General features: G+C 54.1%; 1 protein-coding gene and 2 pseudogenes across 1 annotated transcript; 1 reads left to right on the plus strand and 2 right to left on the minus strand.

The window, feature by feature from the left end:
• Positions 1-669: 669 nt before the first annotated feature.
• LOC138930804 (melanoma-associated antigen 10-like) lies at positions 670-1,458 on the minus strand. Its single transcript, XM_070291220.1, has one exon. It carries the CDS (start codon positions 1,456-1,458, stop codon positions 670-672), a length of 789 nt encoding a protein of 262 aa, XP_070147321.1.
• Positions 1,459-11,109: 9,651 nt separating this feature from the next.
• On the plus strand, positions 11,110-17,906 carry LOC138930805 (heat shock transcription factor, X-linked member 3-like; annotated as a pseudogene).
• Positions 17,907-18,607: 701 nt separating this feature from the next.
• On the minus strand, positions 18,608-20,311 carry LOC138930806 (protein EOLA1-like; annotated as a pseudogene).
• Positions 20,312-20,812: the final 501 nt, after the last annotated feature.

Here is a 20,812-nt window from a genome sequence, read left to right on the forward strand (position 1 = left end):
TTCCACAGAGCACAGGCTCCATGAAGGTCTGTGGAATAAATGAGCCAGAGCGGGACACTTATTATAAAGTCAAATTAGGCTTTTTGTACTTTCTTAAATAATAACTTGAAAAACTCCAATTGAACAGAGATAGTTTAGCTGCATAAAATGACAGACAAGAAGTACAGAGGAACTCACCTCAAATATATTTTATTTCTTAATTCTTACTAAGTAATATTATATTTCCAAAATAGTTATATTCCAAGTCCATGTAATCTTGTTCAGGGTGACAAAATAAAATGAAAGTGTTCGCAATCACTTTTACAAAACAGCAAAACTCTTGTTCTTGAACTGGGTAAACACAAACACACTGTGATCAACGTTATTGACATAGTTAGACACTGAGGCTTATTAAGCCTCCTATTAAAAGGAATAACATTTGAAACAATTCTAAAGGAAACAGAAATGAATCTCCATGTCATTGTAGAGAAGAGGAAGCCAAAGATGCTACACACCTGTTCCCTCAACTGGCCCAGGCTGTCACGACTGAGAAGGCTGAAGGCTCCCTCTTCCAACACAGAGGGAAGGATCAGCCTCCCTTCCTAACCCCAGGACAAGCTGCTGGATGCGGGACTGAAAGGAGCCTGGCTGCTGCTCTGGCTCAGGGCCCCTCTTCCTCCTCCCTCACAGCTATGCACACCGGGGTGGGAAGAACCTGGGACGCCTTCCATTGACCCTGTGCATATAGTCCTTGACTTGCTGCTTGCTGGTCTCTGCATAGGCCCGGGGACCCCACAGGAACTCGTAACGAGCAGGGTGGCTGTAAGGCACCTGACGGTACTCCAGGTACCCTGCCTGCACCCACACTTGGGTCAGCAGCTCCTTGGGCTCCCCATAGATGCAGTGCTCTATGCCAGGAAATACCCCCATCTTGCTGAGTGCTCCCCAGACCTTCTCCTCACAGACCCGGTCCCCTGCTACGAGAATCAGGCTCAGGACCGTCACCAGGAGGCCAGCCTTTGGTATGCTCTGCCCACCCCTCTGCATCTCATTGAGGGTGAGGCCCAGGGTGGGGACCATGACATAGATGTGCTCTCTGTGGTCCACCTCTTTCATATCCACGCCAAAGGCCAGCTGCAGGCACTGTGTAGCTTTACGGAAGACCACTGGGAAGTGGGCCTGGTTATCCCTGAGGACCCTATTCAGCATTTCAGCCTGGAAAATCGGCTCCTTGGTGCCATACTTGAGGAGCAGGAACTCCAGTAGTTCAGCCGTCATCACATTCACAGCCTGCTTGAACAAGATCTCTGCATCCACGGCGGCAGAGGAAGATGAGTCTGGAGGGAAGGAGGCCAGAGGGGTTGAGGCATCCTCTGCCTCAGCCCCCAGGAGCTGCGCCTCCACTGGGCCCTGGGCCTGGATTTGGCCCTGAAGGTCTTCCTCAGAAGTGCAGAGCTCATTCGTCGGGACCACAGGCATGATGACTGGGGTCTTGTGCCCAGTGGGGGTGTGGCAGGGGAAAATGGAGACTGCTGACCTGGGAAAGAGAGAGAGTGTAAATGGTCTCAGTTCTGAAATGCGCCACGGGTGGCTCTGACTGAGGCCGCTTACTGGTCTTCCTTGAGGGCTGCTCTTGGGCGTTACAGGGGCGCTCCTCCTTGGTGGTCAGTCCCCTGTCAAGTGGGGAAGAGAAATTCTGGCTCAGGATGCAACCAGTACAGCCCGAGGTTCTGGGGCCGACAAGGTGGAGGAATTAGGGCCTTTTGAGGTCCTCTCTGTTCTGGGATGGGGAAACCCTGTGCACACTCAGGACACCCGCCTCACCTTGACTCCTGGCACTCCCGTGATCTCAAACACAGACCTCAGACCTCCACCGTCGCCTCCTGGTTCCTGGAGCCCCTGTGGGACAAATGGAGGGGTCACCTCGGGGGTAGACTGTGGCACAGACCTAGGCCTTCTGTGCTGGTAGGAGGGGTTGACTCTATGAGGTCCCCCCAGATCTGGGGTGGCTAGTCCCATTGGGGCTCACATGTAGTGCTCACTTTTCCACTGGAATGGCCTGGACCTTCCCCCATTGGGGGCCTGCAGGGAAACTCAGAACAAGTGCCAAGTCTGGATAGAAAGTGCTGAGGGGCCCCATATATGGCCGCACCTGCCTAGGGCCTCCCAGGGGTCCTAGGCTGGGGAGATACCGGGTCACCTCTCCTCACGTCCTACCTGGTCTCCCAGCAGTGAACAGAGGGGTGGGTTCTGCTCAGTCCTCCCTCGGTATCCGGGGAGTCCAGCTTCTGCAGACCCGAAGCCTCTGCCCTCCACCAGTACACCTCACCTTAAGGCCGCTAAGAGGTGAATAAGCTGCTCACCTCACTCTGGGGCCTCCAGGAACGCCACCCCCCCCCCACCGCCCCCACCGCCCCCACCGCCCCCACCGCCCCCACCGCCCCCCACCGGCCCCCACCGGCCCCCACCGCCCCCAACCCCCCCCACCGGCCCCCAACGGCCCCCACCGCCCCCACCCCCCGCCCAAGAGCAAGGATCCCTCCCTGCCTTGGGGGTCCTTCCCCGCATGGAGCCTAGACTCCAGGCAGGACCCGAGATTGTCCCGTCCGCCATGTTGAAACACCGCCACATTCACCAGGTCCCCAGGCTCTCTGAGACCCGGATGTCAGGAAACCCTGAACATGGTCATCCCGCCCGGGGACTACCAGGGTCCCCTCTGTTCTGGGGTCGTGCTCCCCGCCTCCCTCACCTTGACTCCCGTTAGGACCTGGACTCTGTCCTCTCCCTACCTGAGACCCGGCTCCTCACACCAAGTCCCCAGTCTCTCTGAGACCCGCGTGTCAGGAAGTCAGACAGGCTTAGTGTGCTCTTCTCTCCACAAGGGCTCCAGGGCCAACTACCGGGGCGGGGATCTATGGGGTTCTGTCGGTCCTCACGCAGGGGCCCCTCAGTCCTCCTTTAGGCACCTCACCTTGCCTCCAGTCAGGACTGGATTCTCGCCTCTCCCCAACTGCAGCCCCGGCCCCTCACACCAGGGCCCCAGGCTCTCTGAGACCCGGATGTCAGGAAACGCTGAACATGGTCATCCCGCCTGGGGACTACCAGGGTCCCCTCTGTTCTGGGGTCGTGCTCCCCTCCTCCCTCACCCTGACTCCCGGTAGGACCTGGACTCTGTCCTCTCCCTACCTGAGACCCGGTTCCTCACACCAAGTCCCCAGTCTCTCCGAGACCCGCATGTCAGGAAGTCAGACAGGCTTTGTGTGCTCTTCTCACCACAAGGGCTCCCAGGGCCAACTACCGGGGCAGGGATCTATGGGGTTCCGTCGGTCCTCACGCAGGGGCCCCTCAGTCCTCCTTCAGGCACCTCACCTTGCCTCCAGTCAGGACCTGGGATTCTCGCCTCTCCCCAACTGCAGCCCCGGCCCCTCACACCAGGGGGCCCAGTGTCTCCAAGACCCGGATGTCAGGAAGTCAGACCATGCCTGTTTCGCTCATTCTATCCCACGGACACCCTGGACTGATAACAGAGACAGGCTACTCTGAGGTCTCCTCTGATTGTGGCCCACGGTACCCTAGTCTTCCCTCAGTGTCCTCAACTTGACACACCACAGGACCTGGGAATTGGCGCACCTGAGTCGGGGCCCCATACGCGAAGTCCCCAGTCTGAGACCCGGATGTCAGGAAGTCTGCCCCTTGTTTCAGGAGCCCAGGCTGAGAGCCGGATATCAGGAAGTGAGACCACGCATGTTGGGCTCAACCTATCCCAGGCCCAGGGTCCCCGCAGTCCTCCCTCAGGGTCCTCACCCAGACTCTTTCAGAACCTAAGATCCTCCCCTGCACCCTCTGAGGCCCCTCCCCTTACATCAAGTCTCCAGTGTCTCTGTGACCCTGTGCTCATGCCGCCACCAGGGTCTCCCAGGGCTGACAGCAGGTGCCAGGACCTGTGGGGTTACCTGTGTCCTCCCTCAACGTCCTCATCTTGAGCCCTGGCAGGTCCGGGGATGTCCCTATGTTGACCTGAAGCAGGACCCTCACGTCAAGGCCGTCACTTCCCTGAAACCCTGGGAGGAGACTGTGGACATGATATCAGGGCTCCAAGCCCAGGGCTTCCCAGAGCTGAGATGATCCCACAGGGGTTCCTCAACCCTCTTTCTCTTTGTCACCTTGACTCCCAGCTCACGTAGGCACCACCCTCAGCTGCCAATTTCGCTCGCCTTAGAGCCAGCATTCCCCCAAGCCAGGACCCCTGAGAGGCAAGCAGGAGAGGGGGCTTGTTCCCACAAGCCTGTAAGGGTCTTGCAGGGCTAAAAGCAGTGATGACCTGTATGTCCTGGGCTCCCAGTGGCCCTCTCAGGGTTCTACCTTGACTCCTAGCAGAGCTGGACTCCTTCACTCTGCTGACCTAAACACAAGCTCTGTGACCCAGGCCCTCATATCTCCCCTCCCAGTGGGGTCAGTGACGTCACATCTGGACGCCACACCCCGTGGTCCCTCATGGCTGTCGGGAGGGCTGCACATGCATCCCTTGGGGACCCTCTGTCCTCACCTCGAGTCTCTGCAGGACACGAGCCCCTCCCTCTGTCCACATGAGACTGTGCCCTCAGACCGACTCTGACTCCCTGAGTCACTGAGGAAGTGGTGGGGGAGGTGGGGCTCAGCCTGACAGCCCGGACCACAGTCTCCAGGAGTCCCAGTAGGAGTGAAGTTGTAGTCTATGAGAACCTCTGTTCCGGGGTGACTGGACCCCCTCATCCTCATTCAGGAGGGGCCTCCTCAACACTAGAGAGAAGGCTGCAGTCCCAGGACAGATGCTGGATGGGGGCCTGCTGTGCCCATGACCATGGGGGAGCACAGGGAACCACACATCTTCCCAATGGGGACCCCTCAGCAGTCACTATACTTCGAAAACACTTTGTATAAAATATTTGATTTTAGGTAAAGAGGCTGAGTAGTGGCAGGTGATTTAGGGGAACCGTTGGTTTGATGATTAGATAATATTACCTGTTGGTTGTTGTTCATTCACTCAATCGTGTCTGACTCTTTGTGACTCCGACTACAGCAGGCCAGGCTTCCCTGTCCTTCACTATTTCCCAGAGTTTGATCAAAGTCATGTCCGTTAAGTTGGTGATGCCATCCAACCATCTCATCCTCTGTTGTCCCCTTCTCCTCCTGCCTTCAATAGTTCCCAGCATCAGAGTCTTTTCCAATGAGTTGGCTGTTCGCATCAAGTGGCCAACGTATTGGAGCTTCAACTTCAGCATCAGTCCTTGCAGTGAATATTCAGGGTTGATTTACTTTAGGATTGACTGATTTTATCTCCTTGCTGTCCAAGGGACTCTCAAAAGTCTTCTCCAACATCACAGATCGAAAGCATCAATTCATCAGTGCTCAGCTTTCTTTATACTCCAACTCTCACATCCATACATGAGCTGGAAAAGCCATAGCTTTGACTAAATGGACCTTTGTTGGCAAAGTGATGTCTCTGCTTTCAGTTGCTTCAATTAATCTGCCTTTGTGGCTGTCCTGGTGTTACCCTAGGGTATTTATACCTATGGTCTGGGGCCACCTCAACTTTGTGCAATGAAATGGGTCCAAAGTTTAAAATCTTGTCTTCTTAGCCATCCCACCCTCTGCACCTATGCAGCCCAGAGCTTCTCCCTAACTTTCTCTCTGCTTCCCATCCCCTCCCCAAATACAAGAACCAGCTCTGCACAGTCTTCACTCTTCCCCAGAGCTTTCTCACGTTATGTTGTTTAGATATTGTTTATAACTATGTTTTTAAAAAGACTTTTAAAATATAATTTTATTTATTTCTTTATTTATTTTTGGCTATTCTGGGTCTTTGTTGCTGCCCGAGCTTTATTCTAGTTGTGGAGAGCAGGGGCTACTCTCTAGTTGCGGTGTGAGAGCTTCTTGTTGCAGTAGCTTCTCTCGTTGTGGAACTCAGGCTCTAGGCACTTGTGCTTCAGTAGCTGAGGCTCATGGGCTCTAGTGAAAGTTGCTCAGTCTTGTCTGACTCTTTGTGACCCCATCAGTTGTACAGCCCATGGAATTCTCCAGCCAGAATACTGGAATAGGTAGCCTTGCCCTTCTCCAGGGGATCTTCTCAACTCAGAAATCAAACCCAGATTCTTTACCAGCTGAGCCACAAAGGAAGCCCAAGAATACTGCAGTCGGTAGCCTATCCATTTTCCCATAGGCTCTAAGGCACAGGCTCAATAGTTGCAGCACACTGGCTTAGTAACTCCACAGCATGTGAAATCATCCCGGATCAGGGATCAAACCCGTATCTCCTGCATTGGCAGGCAGATTCTTTACCACTGAGCCATGAGGAAAGCCCAAGACTTTTTTTTTTTAGAACACTTTTCCATGAACACAAAAATAGAGAGATGGTACAGCAATTTCCGTTTACTTCCTGGCTCCAAACAAACATAGCCTCCTCTGTTATTAAGAACCCCACCAGACTGGTACATTCATTATAACTGAGGAACTTACTCTGATATGTCATACTCACCCAGAGATTATAGTTTACACAAGGATTCCCTCTTGGCATTGTATATTCCATTGGTTTGGACAATTGTAAATGAAATTCCACTTTCTAGATGTACCAAAGTTTATCCTTTCACTGACTCAAGGATGTCTGGTTTGCATCTATGTTTTGACAATAATAAGTAAAGTTGCTAAAAACATTCATGTGTAGGTTTTTGTGTGGACATAAGTTCTCAAGTCTTTTGGGTAAAGACACATATGGTTGCTGGATCATACAGTAAGAGCATGTTTAGTTTTATAAGAAACTGCCAAGCTGTCTTCCAACGTGCCTGTGCCATTTTGTATTCTCACCAACAATGAATGTGAATTCTCGATGGTCCAAATCCACAACAGTGTGGTATTGTCCCAGGAACAGAGTTTGGCCATTCTAATAGGTGTGTAGATACTCTGTGTGTGTCTGGGTGTGTGACATCATCAAGATGTCAACTAATGGCCAACTAATCACTAAGGATCAAACTGGGAAAGGCACAGCCAGGCGAAAGCATTTTAGAGTCCTATCTGAACCATCAGGAGGCAGCTTTGGGCACATTATGTGAGAAGGTTCACATTCTCTGGACATAATTACTATTCTGACTGCTTTCTAGAAGGAAAAGCAGAAAACAAAATTGAAAATATTACAGAAAACAGCACGTCAGGATCAGAAATTGGTAACTCAGAGTGTTTTACACACTGAAAGACTTTGTGTGAGGAAGAATGGTTTTGAATTAACAGGGTGGAGAGGAGACCCTCCAGTTCCAGGCTGTGCAGGGGAGATTTGGAACGAGGTTCCATACCCAAGGAAACATGCGGAGAAGAGGCAGTAGGTCCAAGGCAGAAATGTTCCCTAGACATCCAATGGGTCCCCCAGGAGGACCCTCTTTCTCAGAGCCTTGTGGAGGGGGTTTGGATCAGGATGGTCCGCCTGGAGTAGGTCTTTATGCTCCTCCCCCTGGCCATTTCCCACAGCCCAGAGCATTTGCCCTGCCCTGGGCCAGGGCCATAACCATCACCCTTGCTTGGTCTAGACAAGTTATGCCATATTTAACAGTTCTGCCATGTGAGATGTACCGTTCTCCATAAAAGATTTTCAGGGAGAAAAGGAAAACTACATCAATCAATGTGCATGAGGTTCAAAAAATATGTACTGGTTCGGAATCTTCACAATATTGGGGAAGGTACATCTCAGACCTTCAGTAACAATAGCTACATCCACTAACCAAGCTTTTTACAGACAGGTCACATCAAATTGGAACTCACAGCAGTGCATTCACCGTGTACTGTTATGAGGCCCATTTTACACCTGGAGAAATCCAGACTTTGAGTGTCCATGATTTCATTGGGTTATCAGTAGCAGGATACGTATTCAAACCGAGCTTCATGTGGGTGAAAAGCCCGATCTTCCCAGGGGCCTGACTTGTCTCCCTGACAGTCAAGGGGGATCCAGCTGTCCTCCCACCTGATGCCTCAGATCACATAATGGAGAAAACACAGGGAAGCCAGGCATCATTGCCCATGAGAGACTGACACAGGATTCTGCCCACGTGGCCTCCGCAGCGCCATCCAGTCACCATCCCTACTGAAGTGGACACGAGGCCCATGGAGGAGGGATAGGGTGTAGGACTCAGAGTGTGAGGATGGAAAAGGCTCCTGGATGTGGGGGCACAGCCTGCTGAAGACGGCTCTTATGTTCAGGCTACAGCCCTGCTTTCTCATTCCACTGCCCCCTCTCCTCCCTTCTCTCCAAGCTCCTGGGGATTCCAAGCTCTCCTGCAGATTGGATGTCAGGCAGGGGGAAGCCCAGTGATCATGGGTCTGGTGGACTCATGGCATCCACAGAGGAGTGAGTATCTATGCCCTTCAGGCCACGTGGACACACCTCCATCTGGGTACTGGAGCATACAGGAATGTTCTGTACATATACTTGGTATGTCCATATATAAGTATATAAGCACATGTAATCTCCAGACGTTTTACATATATATCAGAAACACACCATACAGATATGTGAAATATATTTCACTCTATGAATGAGGATTAACAGTGAAAATCATGGCACTCCATTTAGTAATATTATCTAATCATCAAACCAAGGGTTCCCCTAACTCACCTGCTGCTGTTCACCCTCTCTTCTGTTAAATCATCTTTTCTACAAAAGGTTTCCTGAAATCTGGTGACTGTTGAGGGGACCCCCCCACGAGAAGATGTGTGGTTCCCTTTGCTCCCCCACGGTCATGGATGCCGCAGCCCCTCATCAATCATCTGTGTTGGGACCGCAGCCTTCTGTAAAGGGTCAAGGAGGACCCTCCAGTGAGGACAAGGGGGTCCAGTCACCCCAGAACAGAGGGTCCCATAAAATACAACTTCATATCTACCGGGATTCCTGGGGACCCGGTGCCAGCTTGTCAGACTGAGTCCCCCTGCCCAGCTTCCTCAGTGAACTTGGGGAGTCAGAAGCTTGTTCTGTTGACATGTGGAGAGAGGGAGCGGCCCACATGAGCGGCCTGCAGAGACTCCAAGTGAGGACCAGAGGAGACTGAGGGTTCCTAGGGGATGCATGTGCTGCCCTCCTGACAGCCCTGGGAGACCATGAGGCATGGTGTCGAGATGTGACATCACTGATCCCACTGGGAGGTGAGGAAGTGAGGGCCTGGGTCAGAGAGCTCGGGTTCAGGTCAGCAGAGTGAAGGAGCTCAGCTGTGCTAGGAGTCCATGTAGAATCCTGAGTGGGTCTCTGGGGCCCCAGGACATCCAGGTTGTCACTGCTTTTAGCCCTGGGAGACCCCGGTAGGGTTGTGGAAATAAGCCCCCAACTCTGGTTTCCCTCTCGGGTGTGCTGGCTCAAGAGGGCCTGGGTCTCTAAGGGAAGCAAAATCATGTGGGTAGAGGGCAGTGCCCAGACTAGCTGAGAGTCAAGGCAAAGAGCACAGGGAAGGCTGAGGGACTCCCAAGACATCACCTCAGCCCATGGCGTCCTCAGCCACTAAGAAGCCCTGGGCTTGGAGCCTTGATGTAATGTCTGCAGACTCCTCCCGGGGCCTCAGGTCAACGAGTCCCTTGGTGTGGGGTTCTGGTCTCTGCTGAGGACTTCAGCATCCCAGGACTTGCCAGGGCTCAGGATGAGGACCCAGAGGGAGAACACAGCTGACCCCACAGTTCCTCACCTCTACTGCCAGCCCTGGGCATCCCTGGTGGTGGGATAAGCACTTCACAGGGTGTCCTGACTTCCACATCAGGGTCTCAAAGAGACTGGGGACCTATGATAAGGGGTGGGATCACATGTGGGCAGAGGGGAGGGTCCAGGTCCTCCAAGAAGCCAAAGGGAATACACTGATGGAGGACTCAGGGGACCCTGGACCCCAATCTGAGGAGACGCCACAGATCCCCACTCCTACATTCAGCCCTGGGAGGTCTCAGTGTGGAATTAGTGCTCTAGGCCTGTCCTCACTCTCTGACATCCAGGTCTCAGAGAGACTGGGTACCTCATGAGAGTGGTGGGGCCTCAAAATGGCAGACGGGACAGTCTCGGGTCTGCCCTGCAGTCCAGGCTCCACGCGAGGAAGGACTGAGGCTGTTAGACCCCAGGGCAGGGAGGGGTCCTGGCCCTTGTGGTGGGTTTTGGAGGCTGGGTGAGCAGTTTATTCACATCTGGCTTAGGGGCCTTGGTAGGTGAGGTGTTAGGGCGGAGGGTGAGGCTTCAGATCCGCAAGGATGAACTCCAGAGATCCCGAGGCAGGACTGACCAGACCCCCACCTCTGTGGTCAGTGTTAGGTGGCCAGGTGGGAGATGAGGACCGAGCATCTCCCCAGCCTAGGACCCGTGGGAGGCCCTGGGCAGGTGACACCACATGTGAGGCCCCTCAGCGCTTTCTGTCCAGGCTCAGGTCTTATTCTGGGTTTCCCTGCAGGCCCCCAAAGGGGAGGGACCAGGCCATGCCAGGGGAAAAGTGAGCACTACACGTGAGCCCCGATGGGTCGACCCACCCAAGATCTGGAGGGACCTCACAGAGTCCACCCCTCCTACCAGCACAGAAGGCGCAAGTCTGTGCCACAGCCTACGCCCGAGGTACTCCCTCCATTTGTGTCACAGGAGCTCCAGGAACCAGGAGGTGAAGGCTGAGGTCTATGCCCCATGTCCACAGGTCAGAGAAAAGAGGAGGTCCAGGCAGTGCCAGGAGTCAAGGTGAGGAGAGTGCCCTGAGTGTGCACCAGGGGATCCCCATCCCAGCACAGAGGGGAGCCCACAAGCCCCTAATCCCTCCACCGTGTCAGCCTCAGAACCTCAAGTTTGGCTGGCTGCACCCTGGGGAGACACCTCACATCCTCCTTTGGGTAGCCATGGGTCAGGCCGCTCAGGAGGAGCTCCTCTATGAGGCCAGAGAGCACCCCTTAAGAGGAGACATGTCAGTGGCCTGAGTCAGACCGCCCAGGGTGGGCTTCTCAACCGAGGCTGCTCACAACCAGCGTCTCTTGCAGTCTCATGGTCTGCCTCTGTCCCCCTGCCTCACTCCTGTCTGTGGTTTGACTCCAGTCATCATGCCTAGGATACATGAACTCTGACAGCCTGAGAGAGACTTTCAGGATTCAAGAGAGAACGAGGGTCCAATGGAGGCACAGTGCGTTGGGGGTGAGGAGGAGGAGATGGAGGTGGAGCAGGAGGAGGAGCAGGTGAAGAAAGGAGATGCAGCTTCCTCCTCCTTCTGTCTCCCAGCCTGGGGAACCCTGGAGGAGGTGGCTGCTGCTGCCACAGTCAGTCTCTCGCAGAGCCTCTGGGTGTCTGCCCCTCTCCCACTACCGTGGCTGCCACTCTGGGGAACCAATCTGAAGACTATGGCCTCAGCAGGCAAGAAGTACCAAGCACCTCGCATGACCAGGAAGATACCAAGTCCTCGCTCCCAAATGCACTACAGGTGAGGAAGAATGAGTTGGTAGAATTCCTGCTTAGCAGGTATCTCACGAAGGGGCCAATCACAAAGGGCAGAAGTGCTGAATAGTGTCATCAGAGATTACCAAGACCCTTCCTGGTGGTCCTCGGTCAAGCTGCAGAGTACCTGCAGCTGGTCTTTGGTTTGGAGGTAAAGGAGGTGGACCCCAGTGAGCACACCTATATCCTGGTCCCCACCCTGGGCCTCACCCTCAATGAGATGCTGAGGGATGGGCAGGGGTTGCCCAAACCCAGCTTCCTGGTGGTGATCTTGTGCCTGATTGCTGTGGAGGACGACCGTGCTCCTGAGATATGGAGAACACTCAGGAGGATGGAGGTGTGTTCCCGGAGGGAGCACTACATCTTTGGGGAGCCCAGGGAGCTGCTGACACAAGTATGGGTGCGGGAGGGGTACCTGGAGTACCAGCAGGTGCCTGATGGTGACCCTGGTTGCTATGAGTTCCTGTGGGGTCCCTGAGCCTACTCAGAGATCAGTAAGTTTAAAGTCCTGGAGTATCTGAATAAAGTCTGTTGAAGGGGTCCTAGCTCCTTTCACCCTCTCTTCAGAGGCTACAAGGGAGGAAGAAAGGGGAGTTTGAGTCAGAGCAGCCGCCAGGCTCCTTCCAGGCCCACATCCAGCAGCTTATCCTGGGGGGGCAGGAAGGGAGGCTGATCCTTCCCTGTGATTGAAGAGGGAGCGGTTAGCCTTCTCAGCAGTAAGAGCCCAGGCCTGTTGGGGGAACCCAGCGTGTGGCATCTTCGTGTTCCTGTTCTCTACAATGACATGGAGACTCATCTCTCTTTTCTTTAGGAATTTTTCAAATGTTATTCCTATTTAATAGAAGACAATGCATTCCAGTATCTAACTGTGTCAGTGATGTAGATCGCAGTGTGTTTGTACTTAGCCAGTTCAAGAACAAGAATTTTGCTGTTTTGTATAAGAGATTGGGAACACTTCCATTTTATTTCATGGTCCTGCACAAGATAATATGGAATTAGAATGATTTTGGAAATGTGAACTTATTTAGCAGTGATATAGCTGGTGGAAGATTTAGAAAATAAAAAGTGATAGTAGTGAATTCTTGCTGCTTATATTTTTTGTGTGTCATTTTGTACAGCTAAGGGATCTCTATTTGGATTTACCTGGGTTATCTAAGGAAGTAGCAATTAATCTGAGTCAATCAGCCCTCTTGTCATTGGTTCATTTATTCTGAAGACCTTTACAGAGCCTCTGCTCTGTGAAAAGCCCTTGTTAGCAGTGGGGACACTGGGAGAAGCAGGACACCCCCACACCTGGAGCGATGGTCTAGGAGCCACAGTCACATGAGGTACGTCGTGGGGGTGAGAGGAAACTCTGAAATGGGACATTGCTGTGAGATATCCTTTTGGATCTTGGATTAATCAGAGAGATCTCTTTCTGAGGCAGGATGGGAGGGATCTGGCTCTTGTTGCATTGCCGTTGACCACAGGTATAGAGTAGTAGTAGTTCCCCCTATCTGCTAAGAATCACACAGAACTCTGGTCACACTCCCTTGGAGTGATGCCCAGAAATCCATGGGCCAACCCTTTCTTTCCTGGTCCTGGGGATCCAGAATTCAAGGTGTTAATTAGCTTTTAATTATCTTGATTGTAATTGGCCATCATAATCAAAGACTCAACCATTGTTGGGACTGCAATGATGGAAAGTAAGGGTTTGGATGCAAGACCAGCTGGGACACAGGCAAGAGTGGCTCTTGCTTCCATTTCCTGGAGCATCTTGTGTCCTGCTGGAACACTCCTCCACACCCAAATTTAACAGGTCCTCCAACTGGAAATGCGGCTTGCTCAAATGATGAAGAATATGCTTGCATTGTCAGAGACCTGGGTTTGATCCTTGGGTAGGGAAGATCCCCCTGGAGAAGGGCATGGCAACCCACTCCAGTATTCTTGCCTGGAAAATCTCCATGGACAGAGCCTGGCAACCTACAGTCAATGGAGTTGCAGAGTCAGACAGAACTGAGCAACTAACACTATGGTCCATTATGGTCTAGCTGGAAAAGTTACTGTGTTTTATTTATAAATCATACTGTTTGGCTGATTAGCTATTCCACATCCTATTGAGGCGCCTGTCCTCTGACATGCCCTGGGCCACAAAGCAGTCAACCGCATCCCACAGTGGAGGGTGGAAGAGTGTCTGGGGGCAACAATATGAGAGATTTCTGCCCTGCCATCACAGTGCAAACAGCTGCCAGGCCCTGCGGGCTCTGTCCTGTCCCTCAGGCCCATCCTGCAGCCCAACACACGGGGCTCCTCACACCCACTCGCCTCCCAAATGAAGAACTGAGGCCACAGGCCTTGGGCATCTTCCCAGGACCACGTGACAGCTGGGGTGGGCTCAGAGCCCTGGTCTCAATTCCTCTGGAGCCCCCGGCCTTCCCGCCCACCTCAGTCCATAGCCCGACCTTCCAACTTCTCATGCCTTCCTCTTCTCAGTGCTACACAATGCCTCTGAGGTGACAAAAAGCAGGCCTGCGGAAGGAAAGGGACAAGGAGAACCAGTAGCACTGTGGGGCTGCTCTGGGGTTTGCTGAGAACTGACTCTGCCGGGGGCTGGCGTCTCTGTCCAGTCCCAGCGCCTCCCGCGTGAGGGCAGAGCCCTGTCCCTGCTGCTGCCATGGGGCCTCCTGCCCAAATGAACCTGCCAGGCTGACCAGCTCATCACTGAGCAGGAGGGAGGAGGGCCTGACTGTATGGTCCCAGTGCCTAGTGGGATAAGGCCCCTACAGGAGTGTCCTCTGATACGGGAAGGAAGGTAACACAGGCAGACCCCTGAGGCTCCAGGTCTCCCCAGCTGCAACGAGGGAGGGGAGCATCTGGAGAGCCTTTGGGCTGTGGATGCCGAGGCTGGGCCACCAAGCACAGGGGCAGGAAAGCCAGGCTGAGAAAGGCAGGCCTTGGACGTCATGAGGGCTTGTGTGTGCACAACACAAGTGTCCCGAGCCACAGCTGACAAAACCACCTTGGTGCCACGCAACCCCACTGCCAGGGCCTGGGTGGTGCCTGGAGGAGGGGGACCAGAAAAGGCAGCTCTCTCAGGACCCAGGGGGTGAGGAAGGGCCCTGAATTGGGGGAGTAGGGGCAGGAAAAGCCACCTAGCCAGGCTGCCTACAGATGCCACGGCCTTCAGTCCCCTTTTAGAGGAGCCGCCAGTGGGCCCCACTGATGTTCACAGCCTCCAGGGTCGTGTCCTAGTCAGAGGAATCAACCTGAAGGAATGCTTTGTCAACCTATTTAGAAGAAGAAAGGCCATGGAGAAGCCCAAGTCAAGGCCTGGAGCTCATCCAGGCCGCCAGTCCTCAGGCAGAAACACCCCTGGGAGAGCTTCTTTCACACTCTCTTAGCTCTCCCCTTTCAGACACCAGGCAGTGGCCCTCACACAAGGCAAATGACCCTGCTAGTGGCAGAACTGGGAGACAGTGCCCTAGGGTCCTTGAACATGGGCCTTTCCAAGGTGCTGGTCTGATCCCTACATGGTAATGTTGAAGAACAGTGGCCCACAAATGCCAGAGTACACACATCTCCAAACCCACCGCTCTACTGTCCATGTGCAGTGAAGACCAGTGACTCTCATTCAGGTTTCCTCCAGTCCCACACCCCAATTCTCATCCATTTTCAAATATAGGTAACTGGGGGCTTCCTTTGGTCACATCTAGCTCAACAAGTCAGACTTGTCCCTGGGAGTGAGTATGTTAAAAGAGGCCCCTTCAAAAGTGCCTAAGCTGTGAGCCAACAAAATCATTCATTGTACCTGTCATCTGGGTAAGGGAGAACAGGTCCACAGTGGTGGTGGGGACAGGGGCAGGGGTGGAGAAGATCAGAGCTAGCCTCGAAGAGAACCAGTGAAGTTCTTGTTTACCACAGAACAGGCTATATGTTGAACCCTCAAACAAGTCCTTCAAAGGGCAAGTACCCACAGATACCCAAGTTGGACGTGGGAGGCCAGGACTGGGGGTAGCAGAAGCCCAACTACCCCACTGACAAAAGGAAACAGGGCTTTTGAGGCAGTCTCCAGGGAGGCTGAATCTGAGGTTCTGGGAAGGGGATAGGAGAAGCACATGCAGGTGTTCCCAAAGTGAGCACTCTAGAGCCACGAGAGTGGTCTTTATGGGAAGAAATGGAAACTGAAGACAACAGCCTGTGATCTGCAGCGGGATGAGGTCTGGGGGTGGGCAGAGCTTGGAAGGTGCAAGCTCAGCAGAGCGCCAGAGTACCCTGCCACACATCATCCTGGAGAGTCTTGTGTCTCAGGTGCTTGGGGCAAAGTCAAGTGGAACATGAGGTCGTTTCCACTGTGCTCGAGCACAGCCCTGAACTGGGGAGAGCTTGACCAGGGTGGCAGTGGGGGCAGGACAACAGAACTCTAACTTTGGGGCCATCTGAGCGGGACCTACCAACCAGCAGCACCAGCCAGAAGAGAGCAAAGCCAGAAGAGGGGGAAGGATGGGGGGGCCACCAACTCAGGCTAGGCCAATCAGCCCACTATGGACCCCATCTTCTGGGAGGGACAGTCGCCAGGGGCCCATCTGACCCCTGGGGTCTCTCTTGGTGGAAGCTCATCTAGAACTCGCCAGAACTTTAGCAGAAGCCAGCCACAGGCCTGTACCTTGCTAGTGAGGGGAATGGAGCCAGGAGCACGTTTGCCAACCCATCCAGGGCCTGGCCACAGATGGGAACCTTTGTAGGCAACCTGAAACATACTTTTCCGTACTTTCAGACAAGAGACAAACTGGGAATCCCATCTCCATCCCCTTTGCCCCTCCCCCACACTGGGCCAGGGCTGCCTCTCCACATCACCTCTGTGACATCATTAAACAATTAAGGAAGCTGACCATTTAATTGGCTGCCTGGACCACGATACAGATTCTAGAATCTCCAAACAGTATTTATTGGGCACCACAATCCTGGTCTGAGGCCTTTCTGCCCTGAGCGTTCACTGCTTTGGTATTGCTGTGAATGTTCCTGAGCTAGACTGTCTCCATGGCTAGTCAGAGTTCAGAGGAGGGCATGTGCAGCCCCACTGGCCCCATCAACTGATGGGGAGCCCACAGCAGGGGACCTCCCTGATTCCTCCCTGGATGCAAATGTGGATTCAGGGGAGGTTTTGGGGAAGCAGGGTGACCAAACTGAGAGCCCACATCCGGGCTCCCAAGACAACCTGCCCCCACAGGGCCCGAACCCAGAAACAGCCAATGAGGAAGAGAACAACACCGTCCTTGGGCTGTCCTTCCCCAGGAAGCTCTGGAGGATCATGGAGGATGCGGCCTTCACCTCTGGGAGCTGGAATGACGAGGGAGACATGGTGGTCATCGAGACAGATCTCTTCCAGATGGAGGTCCTCCAGCACAGAGGCACAGGATCTTTGACACAGACAGCATCAAGAGTGTCATCTGTGAACTAAACCTGTATGGGTTCAGTAAAATCTACCCTTTGGATCACTCTGCAGGGAAGAGCAGGATGATGGTAACATAGTAAGCCCTTCTGGGGAGACTAGACTAGACGAGCTGAGTGCTGAAAGGGTTTCACTTCCCAGGAGAAGGTTTTTCTCGTGAGAGGGTGGTTAAGCAAAGAGGAGAAAGCAGGGCCTGTCTTATTCTACTATCCACTTAGACAGGATCCATAGGTGTGACACCAGGCCCTGAGGGACCACTTGATGTCAGGGAGGGCCAGTAAAACCTCAAGCAAGGCCAGGCCCAAGGAAGCTGTAGACAGCACACATGCTAGGGCCTCATAACCTGCCAGGAATGAAGAGACTTTGTTTCCATAGGTAGGCAAGGCTGTGATGGTGGTAGAGTGGAGGGCGGCGAGGAAGGGCCCTTCTCCCACACGATGGCTAAAATGATTCCTTTCAGATTTATCGCAACTCCAACTTTCAAAGAGACAAGCTTCTCCTCCTGCAGAACATCCAGAGGAAAGTCGACCCCAGAACAACTGCTTAGCCCGTCAATGGAGCAACAACTACCCCAAAGAAAAAGAAGTGAGCAATGGTGACCAGACGCTCTCCTTGATTCCATCACAATGAGTCCACCCAAGAGGCTGACAAGTTCAGAATGGAAACCCAACTGCTCATGGAAGCCCCAGCCGGCACTCACATGTGTTCTCTGGCCTTCGGTCTACGGGCAGTGTAGCCGGGTGGGCTAGGGCAAACCATCTCTCCAGTGAACAGGGCAGCCCCAGCGGAGAGGGTACATCCAGCAATGGCACGTCTGTACTCCTGGCTACCGCTGAAAGGGACAGTGCAGGGGAACTGCCCAAGAGCCCCCCAGAGTATCCAGGTTATGGTTCAGTGATGACTCTGTACAACACCTGTTACTCCATCCTGATGGCGGCCCTTTTAGTCATGGCCCCAAATGAGGCCCTTGAGGTGGAGGAGGAGCAGGAAGAGTCCTCAGATTACAAGTGTGCCCTCTGTGAGCAGTTCAAGGACAACCCCAATCCCTGAGCTGCCAGGTCCCTAGGGACACTCAAAAGCACTCTTGTAATAAAAAATCTATTTCTGGCTCTAACAAAGTACAGCAAAATTTCACAGGAGTAAATAAAGAATCAAAAGAGAGCTGCAAGTCTGTGTTCTTTCTGTCTGTCCATGCTATTCACACGACACTGGGTGAGCCAGATGAGGCTGGAAGCCCACTCCCCAGGCAAGCTTTGGTCCAGTCCACATGGTCCCTTTTCATCTGAAGCAGCAGCATTTCACACATGGCCAAGGGTGCATGCAGCTCGTGAGCCATGAGGCCAGCTCAGCTCAGGCTTGTCCCTGGCTGAGAGATGGTTTGCCCTGGGCCTTGGCTGCCCCTCAGCAGGCGGCTCAACCGGGCTCCTGACCTTGGGGTTGTCACCTTCCATGAGTCATGCACCCTGAAGCAGAAGGGACTCCTCCTGGGTTCCCCGATGATGCCACAAGTTTCTGATCAGCAGCTGAGCATCTCCAGCTCCCGATCCAGGGCCGGCTCACTGGAAGCAGTGTCACCTCACCCACCAATGGCCTTACAAGCACATGACCCCAAAGACAAGTACAAGGTTTCCCCAAGGTGAACACCAGCCCTTGCCACTCTGCCCTCACAGGTGTATTTAGGAGCCTGTCTTTGGATGCAGAGCGGCCAGGCACTGTGTTCAACACACACATTTTGTGAGCCAAGGGACACTTTACAGCAGGGTAAGGGTCACCTGCAAGGACAAACCACGGCTTGTTTCTCGGCCTGTGGGCCTCTCTGCCTGACAGAGTCCTCGCCGGCTGCTGATGCTCAGCCCAGCCCCCAGCCTTCCCCCATCACCCTTGGACACTGTTCCAACATTGTGAAGTTTGAACCAAAACAGAGAGGGAAAAACACTAACCAGTTTCCTAACAACACATTTCTCTCAACCGCCCAGACCCAGCAGGGCCAAAACGAGTGGCGACATCATGTTTTCGTAAAGGTCAAAGCCCTGGAGACTCGCTGAGGCCAGAGCAGCATGGCATGAGGGAAGTCCTGGCCCCAGACCCCATACCAAGTGGGCAGTGCACCCCAGGGTGGGGCCGATTCAGACTGAACCAGACAGGCACGTCCAGGGCCTGGTGGCAACTGGATAGTGTCACCATGAGCTGGTCTCTTGGTCACCTTCCTCTTAAGAACCCAGTCTGGACAGGCCTCCTGACCAAAGGGATCAGGTGCTCGGGGATGTCCACCTGGAACATGTCCTTTCCGGCCCACCCCGGGATGGGCTGCAGCAGCCAGCAGGGGTTGGTAAGCACAGTCAGGTACTTCTGTCCCAGAGCTGGTAGCAGGGCTTGATTCTCCAGCTCCTTCACCTCATCATGACCTATGTTTTCTGGGCACAGCAAAGTGTCCCCAATGTCCACCAGACCTGTGTGCAAAGACAGGACACAGAAAGAGAACAAGGTGATTCAAAGTCATGCCTGCTAGAGAGTAAGACCGTATCATGGAAAGGAACCAGGGTGAACTGGGTCCTCTGGCTAAGCATTTCAGATGGGCTCAGCTCAGCAAAGGGAATTTGGGGTGAGGCCAAGCGAGAGAGAGAGCCAAATGAAAGGGAGAGGCCTGGTGCTCCACGAACCCACCAGGACATGGGCAGCTCTCAGTCTGCCCACTGCAGGCTGCAGGGACAGAGCAGGAGGGCCCCGGTGGGGAGCTTGCGGACATCAGGTTCCCAAGCAATTCACCAACAGACAGGTGTTGCTGTGGGGCCTCACCCCTGGGGAGTCAGGGGACTTGCTCAGGCCTGGCTGCAGGCAGTGGGGTTAGGGAACCCAGGCTGGGTGCTGTGGTGCCTCTCATGGTCTCTGCTGGGCACACAGATACACATGGGGACACACACACACGGACATATGGACACTCACAGAGACAAGTGCCATGTGCAGATGTGGACCCCCCTCTGCCTTTCAGAGCACAAACGGGGACCGAGGCCCAGAGTGGTGGTCAGGCACCTGGGGCCACTGTTTCCCAGTCCGGGAACCCTCACTGCCCCTCTGAAGAAACCCCAGCCCCACCCCACTGCCCCACCAAATGGTTCAACAGAAAACAAATGAGCACAACCCAGCTGAGATCCAGGGCAGCACCGGGGGCCGTGCAGGCAGCACGGGGCAGGGAATCAGTTGCCCATGATCACTCCATGGCCGAACTTGTCCCCATCCCACAGCAAGGCCTGTATCTGGGCGGGGCTCATCCCCAGCATCTGCTCCAGCAGCTCCCGCCAGGATGCGTCCTCCCAGTCCCGGTGTGCGATGTGGGCTGCCAGGATACAGTGCCAGTGGCTGCATAGGATGGGCTGCCACCACATCTCCAGGATCTAGACACTGTTTAAGATGAAACCCGTGGAAGGCTGTCGGGAGGACAGACAGCTGAACTTCATCTCCCCAGGCTCCCATGGCCTCATGTGGCTGCAGAAACACAGAACCACAAAGGCCAGGAGCCTGACACAGAGGCCTCCAAGCTCACAGCCCTGGGCCAGACATCAGCCTCATGTGTCCGAGCATCCTCCAAGCCTGCTGACACAGAGGGGAGGGTCACAGAGGGCTGGCTCCTTCCATCCATCTCCATGTGGTCTGCTGACAGAGGGTGGTGACCCAGAGGACCCATCCATCACATGCAGTCCGTGGGGAGGTCAGGAAGGAGGGCAGTTCAGTGGGAGAGAGGCACGAGGTGAGTTCCAAGACAGAGGGGATTCGAAACTCTGGGAGCACTGAGGAGGGAGTGTGGGTCCCCTGGCTTCACAGCCCAGTGGCCAGGCTCTGGTCCTCTTCCAGCACAGTAGACAGACACAGTCCTCTTGACAGACACAGTCCTGGGCTTGGCTTCCCCCACTCCCAGCCTCCACCTCACCCCTCAGCTCCCCAGCCCCCAACCCTGCCCA

This window comes from Ovis canadensis, chromosome X, assembly GCF_042477335.2.
Source record: "Ovis canadensis isolate MfBH-ARS-UI-01 breed Bighorn chromosome X, ARS-UI_OviCan_v2, whole genome shotgun sequence".
Taxonomy (NCBI): domain Eukaryota; kingdom Metazoa; phylum Chordata; class Mammalia; order Artiodactyla; family Bovidae; genus Ovis; species Ovis canadensis.

Coding starts and splice junctions, on each gene's coding strand:
- LOC138930804 (XM_070291220.1), bottom strand. CDS start 1,458: ATGCCTGTGGTCCCGACGAATGAGCTCTGCACTTCTGAGGAAGACCTT.